General features: G+C 45.0%; 1 protein-coding gene across 4 annotated transcripts in view; it reads left to right on the forward strand.

The window, feature by feature from the left end:
• Positions 1–14302, forward strand: part of plch2a (phospholipase C, eta 2a) — a 155159-nt gene extending 140857 nt beyond the window's left edge. For 2 of the 4 annotated variants that reach the window (XM_072586297.1, XM_072586296.1), the window contains one exon: positions 8177–8290. Coding sequence is in view for 2 of the 4 variants with exons in the window: in XM_072586294.1 (XP_072442395.1) it covers positions 8177–9984 (1808 nt within the window). In the remaining 2 variants the exon portion in view is untranslated. Of the gene's footprint in view, positions 1–8176 lie in introns of all 4 variants that reach the window. The other 2 variants (XM_072586294.1, XM_072586295.1) reach the window with 1 other exon arrangement.
• Positions 14303–14894: the final 592 nt, after the last annotated feature.

A 14894-nucleotide genomic window follows, 5' to 3' on the forward strand; every position in this document is an offset into this window, starting at 1 on the left:
AACATTGAGTCGCTATAGATAGACACAGTGATGGGAAAATACGTCACTAACCACTGTTGAGCACGTTTCCCTTAACCATTTGGCTAAAATTGATCAAGCTACCTCTCCAGACGAACAATAATCTGACATTGCAGAATTCATTAAATCTTTCAGCAATAAATATAAAATAATGCTAACTTGTGTGGCATTTTGTGAAGAAATTGTTCACAAGACAAATGCCATCCAATCAATACAATATAAATTAGAGCCAATGATAAACAATAAGTAAACCACAAAGGCAGGACAGGATTGAGTGCAGAAATGAACTCTGTCTTGCAGGCACTGTGGCTATTCTGACAAACGTTGGAAAGCCTCCAAGAGTGTCGGGTAAACAAGCACACGATGTTTTTGTGTTGCAATAGTATGTTGTGTTCTCTGTTAAGTTTGCACTTTTCCTTCAAGTAATTTGCTCCAAGGGCCAGGAAGCAATGATGCAATAATGTTAGGCAAGCTCAGAGAAGCTTCACCTGTTACCATGGTGATCGCATTTTGATGGATCTACTTGTTTGGAACAAACAATGACCCCCTCCCCCCCCCCCCGCCCCCCACCCACCCCCAGTGGCACAATGAACACAGCTACCAAGAAAATGTCAGAAAGGGTCAGCTCCCATCGGGGTAGTAACAATTTCAACTTTTCTCCCTCCCCTCCACCTGAAGTAAACTGGAAAGTTTGCCAGTTAACATTAATTGGGGGATCTGTCCAGTGGTGTCCTACTCCAGTGGCGCCATCTTCCATTTAAATCTGTTATTCCAATCGGGAAGAGGGTGTAAAATGATTGCAAAACAAGTAAGCAGGAAGTCGAATCCATTTTAAAGATCAAATAGCAACCGGCAATGTCCTCCCACCAGAGCGCTTCACAAAGTCACCACAATGTCATTCCAATCAAAACCCAAGGTGACACGTGTGGAGTCAACCATAGGCAGAAACTGGGTTGGCACCGGTTCAGTGCCCTCTGAGGGGCAGCACCCATAAGACAATGATGTTCAATGTCACCACCGCTTGGGGATTGACCAAACGAATCTCTCTCTGGTTCTTCACCTTCACCTGCTGAAAAGGCAGCATTAGACAGCATGAATGACTTCTGAAGTGAATTGACGCCCTTACCATTCAGGGATGGGTTGCAGCAGAACGATATCAACATTTACACGCACTAGAGTCAGGTGGAATTTTGAATATTGAGAGGTCTGAAGTGATATAATTTGGCAGAATCTATGACTCTATGACTCTATAAATGGTAGGGAGAGGCAATACAGATTTAATGGCATGGTCTTGAAAGAGTGTGCACGGACAGAGGGACCTTGGGATGCACATATCAGGACACAGTGAGAGTGTGTTTTGCAAAGCATATGCGACCTTGGGTTTCATAAGTAGAGTCATTGAGTACAAAAGCAGGGAGGTTCTGCTGAATCATTATGTAGTTATATAGCCCCAGCTAGAACACTGCATCCAGTTCAGGGCAGCACCTTTTAGAAAAGATGCGAAGGTCCGGGAGACTGTGCAAAGGAGATTTACCAAAATAGTTCTGGGGTGGGCAGGGTTCGTTTAGTTACAAGCTCAGGTTGGAAGGGTAGGCGTTGTTCTCCTTGAGTAAAGGAGATTAAAGGTAGATTTGATCGAGGCACACTAAGATCGTGACAGGCTTAGATAAGAAAACTGTCCCCATGAGCTGACGGTATAGGCACTGGGGGACAAATTTAAAATTTGGGGGGTAAGAGATGCAGGAGATTGTGAGGAAGAACCTTCTGACACAGTAAATGATAGTGACCCACATCTCACCACCCATAAGGAGTGATGGAAGTGGAGAAAATCAATCATTTCAAAAGGAAATTGGATGGGCATAAACTTGATTAGATTCCCTACAGTATAGAAACAGGCTTTACAGCCCAACCAGTTCACACCAATCCTCTGAAGAGTAACCCGTCCAGACGGATTCCCCTACCCTATATTTACCCCTGACTAATGCCCCTAACACTATGGGCAATTTAGCATGGCCAATTCACCTGACCTACACAACTTTGGATTGTGGGAGGAAACCTACACAAACATGGGGAAAACGTGCAGACTCAACACAGACAGTTGCCTGAGGTAGGAATTGAACCCAGGTCCCTGGCACTGTGAGGCATTAATGCAAACCATTGAGCCACCATGCCACTTGCTTAGCTATTGGGATCAAGATGGCATGTGGGACTGACTGAGTTGCTCTACAGGGACAGTGTAGACTTGACGGACTGAATGACCACTTCCTGCACCATAAATGACTCCATGACTCTCCTCAAGTACCATCTAGTTTGTTCTATGATACTGTGGGTTGAATCTTTTCAGAAAGATAAAGCTCTCTTGGCAGCACAATGTGTTATTTATGCAAAGATCAGTCAGTACGTGGCGAGTGGGGGGTGGGGGAGGGGAAACAAACACAATGAGTTGTGCACCCTAGAATCTGCTGGTCAGTTTATTCCATTCTGATGCTTACTCCACACAAAGAGCAGCCTGATCTTCCCCCCCCCCCTGTTATTTTTAAGAACTTACTGTCGAAATTAGGGGACTATAATGAATAGTGTAAGTACTCTTTTAACAATGTGACAATTATTTATGACGTCCAATCAATCCCTCTGGTCTAGAAAAAGGAAAAGAATTAAACTGGTAAGGCCCATTCCTGAAACTAAAGTAGACTGGTCGGAGACTGGAAGAACACAGCAAGCCAGGCAGCATCAAAAGTTAGAGAAGTCAACATATTAGGTGTAACCCTTCTTCAGGACTGGGGTTGGGTGGGGGGGGAGGGGGGGAGCTGCAGATAAAGGGGGTGGTGGGGGCAGCGTAGTGAAGTGGGGATAGGTGAAGACAGGTCGAGGGTACAACCTGGTTGGTCAATGGGGGGAATGAATCCGGTTGGTGGCAGGGAGCAGTGGAAGGGATGGGGAGGGGCTTGGCAGGGAGTCAGGGGATGGGAAGGGAGGGTATTTGAAATTGGAGAGCTCAATGTTGAGTCCTCCAAGCTGTAGGCTGCCCAGGTGGAAGAGGAGATGTAGTTCCTCCATTTTACGGTGTGGTTAATTCTGGCAGTCGAGGAGGCCGAGGATGGTCATGTTGGAAGGGAGTGGTTAGCGGAATTAAAATGGGCGGTGACTGGGAGGGTCAAGATGGTCAAGTCAGAAAGCTCCACCCCATCCCTTCCACTGCTCCCTGCCACCAATCGGATCATTCCTCCCATTGACTAACCAGTTCGTACCCTCGACCTGTCTTCACCCATCCCCACTACACCCACCCTCCCCCTTTATCTGCAGCTCCCCCTACACCCACCCCCAGTCCTGAAGAAGGGTTATACCCAAAATGTCACCTTCTCCACCTCCTGATGCTGCCTGCCTTGCTGTGTTCTCCCAGCCTCCTGCCTGTCCCTCCTGATGCTGCCTGCCTTGCTATGTCCTTCCAGCCTCCTGCCTGTCCCTCCTGATGCTGCCTGCCTTGCTGTGTCCTTCCAGCCTTCTGCCTGTCCCTCCTGATGCTGCCTGCCTTGCTGTGTCCTTCCAGCCTCCTGCCTGTCCCTCCTGATGCTGCCTGCCTTGCTATGTCCTTCCAGCCTCCTGCCTGTCCCTCCTGATGCTGCCTGCCTTGCTGTGTTCTCCCAGCCTGCTGCCTGTCCCTCCTGATGCTGCCTGCCTTGCTGTGTTCTCCCAGCCTCCTGGCTGTCCCTCCTGATGCTGCCTGCCTTGCTGTGTTCTGCCAGCCTCCTGCCTGTCCCTCCTGATGCTGCCTGCCTTGCTGTGTTCTCCCAGCCTCCTGCCTGTCCCTCCTGATGCTGCCTGCCTTGCTGTGTCCTTCCAGCCTCCTGCCTGTCTAATTTGGATTCCAGCATCGGCAGTTTTTTTATTGTCTCCATTCCTGAAACTAGTCATTTGCTGTTCGAGGTTTGAAAGATTGGATGCTTCATATTTGTTCATACTTTCTTTTATTTTCTCTTTTAATCTAATCATTCATTCTCCCTGTTTGCTGTTTAACGTTAATTCACATTCCTTGTCTGCCATTCCTCTGTTTCATTTTTAATCCTCAAATTGTGTTACTTAACATCGTGAACTGTTATCAGCTCCACATTTGGAACAGGTTACAATAAAAATCTTATCCTGCCGAAAGATGCTGGAAATGTCTCAACCCATGGCAGTCAGGAGGAGATGTCCTATTCTTGGAAGATTTAGCCTATAACATTGTGATGTGCCGTATCGGACTGTACTGTGCTTTATTGGACTACGCTAAGATACACTGCATTGCTTTGCGTTGGGTTTTGCTATCTTCTGTTCGATTGTTCAATGCAATAGTGGATTGTGCTGTGCTGCCCAGTGGTGTTTGACTGTCTTGTGTTGGGCTGTTCAATGCTGTGGTGTGATAGACCGTGCTGTGGTGTGATAGACCGTGCTGTGGTGTGATAGACCGTGCTGTGGTGTGTTAGACCGTGCTGTGGTGTGTTAGACCGTGCTGTGGTACGTTAGACCGTGCTGTGGTGTGTTAGACCGTGCTGTGGTGTGATAGACCGTGCTGTGGTGTGTTAGACCGTGCTGTAGTGTGATAGACCGTGCTGTGGTGTGATAGACCGTGCTGTGGTGTGTTAGACCGTGCTGTGGTATGATAGACCGTGCTGTGGTATGATAGACCGTGCTGTGGTGTGTTAGACCGTGCTGTGGTATGATAGACCGTGCTGTGGTGTGTTAGACCGTGCTGTGGTATGATAGACCGTGCTGTGGTGTGATAGACCGTGCTGTGGTGTGATAGACCATAGTGTGGTGTGTTAGACCATGCTGTGGTGTGATAGACCGTGCTGTAGTGTGATAGACCGTGCTGTAGTGTGTTAGACCGTGCTGTGGTATGATAGACCGTGCTGTAGTGTGTTAGACTGTGCTGTGGTATGATAGACCGTGCTGTGGTGTGATAGACCGTGCTGTGGTGTGATAGACCGTGCTGTGGTGTGATAGACCATAGTGTGGTGTGTTAGACCATGCTGTGGTGTGATAGACCGTGCTGTGGTGTGATAGACCATAGTGTGGTGTGTTAGACCATGCTGTGGTGTGATAGACCGTGCTGTAGTGTGATAGACCGTGCTGTGGTGTGTTAGACCGTGCTGTGGTATGATAGACCGTGCTGTGGTGTGTTAGACCGTGCTGTGGTACGTTAGACCGTGCTGTGGTATGATAGACCGTGCTGTGGTGTGTTAGACCGTGCTGTGGTGTGATAGATCGTGCTGTAGTGTGATAGACCGTGCTGTGGTACGTTAGACCGTGCTGTAGTGTGTTAGACCGTGCTGTGGTACGTTAGACCGTGCTGTAGTGTGTTAGACCGTGCTGTGGTGTGTTAGACCGTGCTGTGGTACGTTAGACCGTGCTGTGGTGTGATAGACCGTGCTGTGGTGTGATAGACCGTGCTGTGGTGTGATAGACCGTGCTGTGGCGTGTTAGACCGTGCTGTAGTGTGTTAGACCGTGCTGTAGCGTGTTAGACCGTGCTGTGGCGTGTTAGACCGTGCTGTGGCGTGTTAGACCTTGCTGTGGGGTGTTAGACCGTGCTGTGGTGTGTTAGACAGTGGTGTGGTATGTTCGACCGTGCTGTAGTGTGATAGACCGTGCTGTGGCGTGTTAGACCGTGCTGTGGCGTGTTAGACCGTGCTGTGGCGTGTTAGACCGTGCTGTGGCGTGTTAGACCGTGCTGTGGCGTGATAGACCGTGCTGTAGTGTGATAGACCGTGCTGTAGTGTGATAGACCGTGCTGTGGTGTGTTAGACCGTGCTGTGGTGTGTTAGACCGTGCTGTGGTACGTTAGACCGTGCTGTGGTGTGTTAGACCGTGCTGTAGTGTGATAGACCGTGCTGTGGTGTGTTAGACCGTGCTGTGGTATGATAGACCGTGCTGTGGTATGATAGACCGTGCTGTGGTGTGTTAGACCGTGCTGTGGTACGTTAGACCATGCTGTGGTATGATAGACCGTGCTGTGGTGTGTTAGACCGTGCTGTGGTATGATAGACCGTGCTGTGGTGTGTTAGACCGTGCTGTGGTATGATAGACCGTGCTGTGGTGTGATAGACCGTGCTGTGGTGTGATAGACCATAGTGTGGTGTGTTAGACCATGCTGTGGTGTGATAGACCGTGCTGTAGTGTGATAGACCGTGCTGTAGTGTGTTAGACCGTGCTGTGGTATGATAGACCGTGCTGTAGTGTGTTAGACTGTGCTGTGGTATGATAGACCGTGCTGTGGTGTGATAGACCGTGCTGTGGTGTGATAGACCATAGTGTGGTGTGTTAGACCATGCTGTGGTGTGATAGACCGTGCTGTAGTGTGATAGACCGTGCTGTGGTGTGTTAGACCGTGCTGTGGTGTGTTAGACCGTGCTGTGGTATGATAGACCGTGCTGTGGTGTGTTAGACCGTGCTGTGGTACATTAGACCGTGCTGTGGTATGATAGACCGTGCTGTGGTGTGTTAGACCGTGCTGTGGTGTGATAGATCGTGCTGTAGTGTGATAGACCGTGCTGTGGTACGTTAGACCGTGCTGTAGTGTGTTAGACCGTGCTGTGGTACGTTAGACCGTGCTGTAGTGTGTTAGACCGTGCTGTGGTGTGTTAGACCGTGCTGTGGTATGATAGACCGTGCTGTGGTGTGATAGACCGTGCTGTGGTGTGATAGACCGTGCTGTGGTGTGATAGACCGTGCTGTAGTGTGTTAGACCGTGCTGTAGCGTGTTAGACCGTGCTGTGGCGTGTTAGACCGTGCTGTGGCGTGTTAGACCTTGCTGTGGGGTGTTAGACCGTGCTGTGGTGTGTTAGACAGTGGTGTGGTATGTTCGACCGTGCTGTAGTGTGATAGACCGTGCTGTGGCGTGTTAGACCGTGCTGTGGCGTGTTAGACCGTGCTGTGGCGTGTTAGACCGTGCTGTGGCGTGTTAGACCGTGCTGTAGCGTGATAGACCGTGCTGTAGTGTGATAGACCGTGCTGTAGTGTGTTAGACCGTGCTGTGGTGTGTTAGACAGTGGTGTGGTATGTTAGACCATGCTGTAGTGTGTTAGACCATGCTATAGTGTGATAGACCGTGCTGTAATGTGTTAGACTATGGTGTGGTGTGTTAGACCGTGCTGTGGTACGTTAGACTGTGCTGTGGGTATGTTTGTTTGCACTATGATGAATATTATGTGTTGTCTTTCAATACTGAAGCAACATCTGTTGTTCGTCTGAAGTCTGTTTTGTCCTAATCATCTAAGTGTTTCCACTTATAAGTTATAACTGATTCCATAAACTGGCTTACAGAGTTTACTTGGCACTGAGGGGAAAGACTACTCCAGTTCAGTGATATTTAGAAATTGAAAGAGATGAAATTATTGATTTATGAATGACCTACAACAGAGCACATGTCTTTTAAAAAAAATACAAATTGTTTTATTTTTATGAAATATGACTGTTATCCAGAAAAAACCTACTTCCGTTTCAAGCTTTTCTAAGGTCTCAAATGAGTAAACCTGCTGGGGGAATTGGTTGTTATGCTGTATGGAAAGGTTAATAATATCTTGAGCATTTCAGACTAAGTTGAAATGTCCATTGGCTTTCTTAGTCAATATCATGCTAAATTTAAAAGGGTAATTTGGCAATCAGGTTTCACGTATGCTACTCATGACCTAATTCCGATAGTTATTCTCAGTAAAGCTGCAAGTGGAGCTAAAGGAACTGGGGATGGGCTGAATATTGTAGTTTATGATACTTTCCCACTGGTGACCCCTGCTGGAAGTCTATGTGCACTGCTGTTGTGGGGTGCCCAGGGCTTTGGAACTAGCTTTGATGTTTCCCATGAAATGGCCATGAATGTTTGCTGATATACAAGAAGACCCTTTTGAATGAGGAGGCCACAGTGGAGCCTAACCTCCACAAGTGAAGAAGAGCATTGAGAAGAGAGCATGGAGAAACAGGACAGAAAAAAACAACCATTTTGAGAACAATTATTGAAAGCCCATGTCTCAAATCCTAACTTCAGTGTCACAAGGAAATAATCTAACTTTGACTATAGCTGCCTTCCATTCATTGACCTGATCACCACATGCACTGACTGTATGCAAGAGGGTAATGACATTGAATTGACAATTATTGACTGCTCTCTTCTCCTCATCTCCTTGCAGGTGTCCAGCCGTTCTCACATCCAGTTCCAAGCATTCCCATGCACACTCTTGAAACTATTACTGAAGAATCTATGCATTTGGAGGATAGAACTTGCACTGACTCCCAGCAGATGCCCCCATCTATTGTGAGCAGCTCCGGAGAAGAAACCACCAACTCAGAAGAAAGCTTAGTACCGGAAAGCAGCCCGCCACCACTAAAACAGATGAAGATCGCTACCAATAATAACCAAGCAATAAAGGCCCCAGAGGTGTCTTGTAGTGAGGAACAATTGGAAAATGGATCTGATTGCCTGGGCAAGGATCTCCTCAAAGGAGGCAACATTTGTCTTGCATTAAATCTCCATGAAGATTCTCAGGATGATGATGGAGCTTCCCAGTTTTCAGATGGTAATGCAAGTTCATGCGCTTCCATTGATCACTCTGAAACCACAATGAGCTCTTCTCAAAGCCCAAAAGATCCCTCATTGGCGTCAGATGGCCAAGGCAAAGAAAAAGCTGGAATCCTCAGTGACCACCCGTCCCAACTTGATGTTTTACCGACTGGATGCTCATCCAGTAATTCTGTTCAGGAAATGTCTGGTGAGAGATCGGACAGCACAGAGCTAGCTGAGTCTCAGAAATGTCCTACGTTTGATTTATCCCCCAGTTCTCCATCACAGGCTGCTCAAAATGGATGTGACAAAAATGCCTCAGGTTGTCTCGTTCGGATGAACGTTCACCCTGATATCGCACGAAGCACTAGTTGTGATGGACGTCTCATTCAAAGTCAACAGACATTGGTGGTGACTCCTGTCCAATTGTGCACCTCTCCTGTGCCTGTGGTGTCATCAGATGTGACCATTAATGATAGAATTTGGTGTAAATTGGATTCTGGGAACCACAGGGATAGCATGTCCTCGTCATCCAGTATGTCATCAAATGACACCGTCATTGACTTATCATTACCTAATTTGGCCCGAAAGAGTCTGTCTGATCTGAGCAGCAGGCAGAGTGAAACTTTGGAAGGGCTTGTAATAGATAAGCGAGTAAGGCCTCGATCAGCCACAACCAGTCATGAAATACTCACCCAAGTTAGCAAAAGTAAATCTAACCCTAATTTAAGATCTGACGGTGACCAGCAACAAATTGATGACCTTCAACCAAAGCCCTTGGGTAAATCATTGCCAACTCCCTGCCAGCTAAGCTCTAGGCGACACACCTGGAGCAGGTTATATATGGAAAGCCTCAAACAGTCTTCCCCAACTCTCAAATCAATAACGCAAAGCAAAAAGGTAGCAGACAGTCCAAGTAAATCAAAGAGCCTGGGAGACCTAACTTCTGACGATATTGTGCCCAGCTTTGACAGCAAGTACAAGAGCATTAGTCGGACCTTTATCACACGACCCCAGCGTGAGCAGCGCAGGGCAGCTGGCATGAAGAGATTCGACCAGGACAATTTGACGGAGCAGCTGAAGAGGATCACAAGCTTCGAACGGGAAAACGATATCACTTCTCCCACCGCTGGCCAACCTCCAGAAACGGAGGACCCCAGCCCAGTTGTCCTGCGCAGATCTTCATCGAGGAGCCAGAGCCGGGTGCGGTACATTGCCAACCGGGCGAAGCAGGCACAGGAACGGCTGCGGCTGCAGAACCTGGGGCAGGGCAACCCGCCCAGCATGCTGGAGGAGAGGGGCAACCCAGAGGGGGCCTGCTGTGATGCCAAGAGCATTTGCACAGATGTGGCTCTGCCCTATCCAGACCCAAATGAAGTCAAGGTCCCAAACACTGCTGACAACGAGGCTGCGGTCTTCTTCATGCTAAAACTTTAAGAGCTGTTGCAAAGAGAATTTGATGAGTTCAAATAATTTAAAACGCATCAGCAGACTTCAAGAAAGATCGCGTGATGTTTTCACTGCAAGAGCGGCGCTGAGAGGCAACAACATTGGGATTGGGTCCAACTTTTAAAAAGCTGGAATTTGTGCTTTTTTTTTATGTTGCACTTCTGGTGTGCCATATTTTGCACAAATAGTGCAGTTTGCACTGGAATTTGTAATTTTTTACAATGCAGGTGCAAATTGGTGCAGAAAAAAAGCGCTAAGGATTGCACTAAAAAGGGAAAGGAGAGTGAGATCTAGTGAAAGACAGAAAGTAAATTCAGCTCTTAAGAGCTGGCGAACAACTACGTCTTCCTCCTATCAGTGGGGATGTGAAATGTGTGGCAATGGTGTGTATTATCTAATGCTACTCATTTTGAGTCAGACATCAGGCAAAGACGTCTTCAGTTCCTAGGCATTACCATTGTATCTTAGCCCCTATCTGAATACATACTCACAGCGTGATACAACTGCCTGAATTATTTTTTAAAACTATGTATGTGCTTGTGTAAAGATAAAACTGCACGATAATGTTGTTTTTATTTAAAATACAATACCATTAGATTGTTTTAAAATGAATATCACCAAAAGAGAAAGAAAAGGCTGCTGTGTATTTAATAAATGTGCAGCAATGTGTATGTCCAATTTTTCTTTAAAGTGTTGCATGTATTTTAATTGTGATTTTAATACACAACCAAGGCTGGCTTACAAAGTGTAGATTTATATTCCACGACCAACCCCATGCACAAAGTGTAACCAGGGCAGCTACTCCAGATGTGATGATTGTTGTTTTAACCCTTTTGGAGGACAGTTGTAATGAGGTTCTCAGGAGGTGGAACTCTCCGATTCATGTTAGGTGGTTTTTGAAGCCAGCTGGAGGCCTAATGGGATAAAGGCTCCTTCTGCCTATCCAGAGAAAGTTGTCCAAGGATCTAACTCTGGCCTGTGTTAGGTTAACTAATGTCAAAATGATGTGCAAGTTGGAGCGAAGAAATTGGTCTTCTCAACTCTAGATAGGAAAACAACCTTTGATCACCATCCATTGCCGTGAGTTTGTAAGTGCCTAGGGGTGGACAGTTTGGAAGAAAGTTCCAGATTTCCACTACCTTTCGTGTGAAGAAGTGTTTACCATCATGAAACGTCAATGGCTTGGCATTAGGTTTCATGTTTTACCCTCTTGTTCTGGGCTCAGCCATCCATTGGTAAATAGTTTCTCTCCATCCACCCACTTTTATTCTTGAATCACCTTGACCAGATCTACCTTTACTCAAGGGAATACAAGCTTAAACTAAGCTGCGAACCACTTTGGAAGGACATATGAACAGATGATAGGATGACAAACCAAAAAGAAAGATATGCTCATAAAGGAATCAATGAAAACACCTTCCTCTGATCTTTTGTAAACACTGTCATAAGTTTAACATTAGAATGAGGAAGTGTAATGGAGATGGGATATACTCAATTACCTGGGGTCACCGTCATTATTGCCAGTTTGTAAGTTGTCTTGTCAAGTGTCAAACATCCAATTGCCCCGTAGAAACTGAATGGCTTGTCAGGGGTAGGGACTTTGTCGTGGGAAAACCCCCTTGCAGTCCTGATTCAGAACTGAGGCCCAGTGGAGTCTGTGCAAACTGAAACCTTTGGTAAGTTGCACAATATGAGGAGAGTGGTGTTGTTGACTTAGCAAAGCAATCAATTAATGTTCAACAAAACTCAACCTTGACATGACAAAAACACCTTCTGACAGTGAACATTAGCATTCTGAGAACCACAGAATTATTAGCGTGGAGAAGGAGGCCTTTTGGCTCATTGTATCTTCAGCAGCTTTCCAAATTAACAATCTACTTTGTGCCATTCTCGCATCTTCTTGTACCATTTCATGCTCTTCCTTTACAGACTAATTCAAGTACAAAGACTTCGCCTGAACCTGTTTCTGACATACTGTTAGGCAATGCATTCCCCACTACACCAACCAACTGCATGAAAAAATTATGTCTTATGTCATTTTGCTTCTTTCATTAATTACTTTAAATCTCTACTCTCTATTCCTTGATCCTTTACAAACGGGAACAGTTTCTCGCTATCTATCCATGATTTTGAATATCTTTATCGCATCTCCTCTTGGTATGCTTTTCTCCAAGATCAGTGCAAATTTCTCCAACCCAACTTCCTAACTGAAATTCCCCACTCTGGGACCATTCTTGTGAATCTTTTCTGCACTCCCTCTAATGTCTTCACATCATTCCTAAAGCATGATGCAGTTCTCCAGCTGGGGTTGAGCTAGTGTCCTCTACCTACAATCTTTCAGAGAAACAAGGTTCTCCAAGTTTCATGTTCTAATTTTTTTTCATTTATTTTCTCCTTTACGTCTATTCATTCTTGAGTCTTTGAAGATTAGATTAGATCCCTACAGTGTGGAAACTAGTGTCCTCTATAGCTTCAAAAAGCAGAATACTGTGGATTCTGGTAATTCAAACCAAAAGACAGAAAATTCTGGAAAAACTCAGCAGGCCAGAAAATGTCTACGTAGACAGAGCAACAGTAAATCTCTCAGGCCTTATCAGTTTGATTTTAGTTTCAACATAAACTCCGTGCTCTTGAATTCTAATCTTTTCTGTCCTTCTGTATTGTTGATGCCATTTCAGTCTCTCAAGCATGGCTATGCATAAAGAGTTAGGATCCCAATATCATTCTCCTTCTGTTAGTGCAGTGACATCATTTCAATAGCATGTTCCTCACTTACCTGCTTTACTCATTGGTCAAGGTGGCAACAACAGTTACAAATGTTTATATAGTACCTTTAACATAGAAACATCCCAAGCATTTGGTATTGATCCACCAAAGGAAATAAAACCATTCTTTTTTTAAGGACCAGCTTAAAGGATGTTCAGGAAAGAAATTTCAGAGCTGAGGATCTAAAAGCCTGAAGTCATATGCACAAATTGTGAAGTGATTAAAAACTGGGGATGCTCAAGATAGCCAGTTTTGGGGGAACACAGAGAGCTCTCGGAGGGTTATGAGGCTGGACAGCATTACAGAAAAGAAGAGGAAAGCAGAAGCATACCTCAGAAAAGGAGAAAAATTAAACAAGATGGCTTGGTGTGATGACAGTTATATGGACTGCAGAGTACAATTCTCCCCAATGTTTCTAGATTGGTGTTTATGCTCCATCGTGCCTCCTCCCATTTTGCTTTATCTCACCCTACTTGTAAATCCTTCTATTCATTCACTTCCTGTCTCTGTCATATTTGTTTCACACTCCTTGTGGTGGCAAACTCCACAGTCTAATTTCTATGTGCAGAGTCTTCCAAATTACTTATTGCATTTGCTCTTATATTTGTCACCTCCAGATGGAGTATTCCCACAAGTGGAATCATCTTCCATAAATCCCTATAAACTGTGTCTGTTGGAACTCCCCATAATCTATCAGGTCTCTCCCCATACTTTCGGCCCCAACAGTTTGGTCAATCTTCGCAGCTAATCATAACTGCTTGATTCTGCTATCCTTCTCAGTGTCAATGCCGTGGCTCAGTTGGCAGGAAAGAATTAGACTTTGTATTAATTGTTGACATCATCTCATTGCCCAAAGATCACTCAGGTATCCAGAGGAATTATGAAGATCCTACCCTTCTCATTACACTGGTTGTAAACCTCTGAACTTTAGTGAAAGTTGAACTTCACAGTTCAATGAGGATTGATTTAATTTGGTTTGGAAAGACCAAGTCTAACTGTAGGCATTAGAGAATTAAATCATTCATTCATTCATAATTGTCTTCATGCACTAATTCCAAGAATGTTTCCATCTTTGATTTTGTAAATTTTATTTTGCAACATTGTACCTTACAGATTGATCACTGGTTGCACTATCCCTTGCATGATGTATTGTTTCAACCAGAGATGTTCTAGATATTGTTAATATTCAAAATGCACAACAGCCTAATTTTAGGACTGAAATGCATACTGGGAACATTTTTAATTTTGGTTCTTTTGTTTTAAATGTCTGATTAAAAGTAATAATTGAATGTTTCAGGTTATGAAATGAGAATGTCTTGTTTCCAGATATCTTGGATGTAATATTTCACTTGACGCACAGTATCTTCCATGTACATTACTGAGAGTCATGAATGTGATATGTCCACATGGCAAAAAAAGTACAGAATAAAAATATGTATCTTCCTACCACTTTGATAATCCTGCAGCAGCTATCTGCGATTTTAAACACTATTTGTAATTAAACTATTGTATCAATCAAATAAAATGCAATGAAGTTTGCTGTAATTGTCCTCATTCAGGTTTATCACACTGGAGGCCCCCGTCCACTCTCCAACTAAACCTCTTCCCGTCTGAATAACACACTTAATAATGAGGCCAATTGACTGAGTGACTGTGGTCTGCTTCTAATAAATTCCAAAAAAAAGGTCTGCTGCGTTGTGCAGCTGCAATTCTATGTTGCAGTAATACTGTAAAACTCTACTCCAATAATATTGCAAACCTTACTCTCGCAACAACCACAGATTGTATCCCTATAAGTCCTTTTACCATTGTCGAACATCCTTGCCACTTCATAAGAGCATCTCACAAACATGATTTGGTGCCGAGTGACCTAATTAGATATTAGGACAGATGATTAAAAGCCTGATCATTGAGCTTGGTTATAAAGAGTATGAAAAAGGAGGAGAGTGGAGTTGAAAGGCTCAATTCCAAAGAATGGAACCATGGCAGTTGAGGTGGTGGTGAGGGTGCCAAATGGATTTAGAGGAGACTATAGATATAGGGAGGAGGCTTGGGATATGGAAGCATTTGCAAAAGAGGAATTGGACTTTTTAAAATCAAGTAATACTGTACTGATAGAATTCTTACAGTGC

This window comes from Chiloscyllium punctatum, chromosome 16 (assembly GCF_047496795.1).
Source record: "Chiloscyllium punctatum isolate Juve2018m chromosome 16, sChiPun1.3, whole genome shotgun sequence".
Lineage (NCBI taxonomy): Eukaryota > Metazoa > Chordata > Chondrichthyes > Orectolobiformes > Hemiscylliidae > Chiloscyllium > Chiloscyllium punctatum.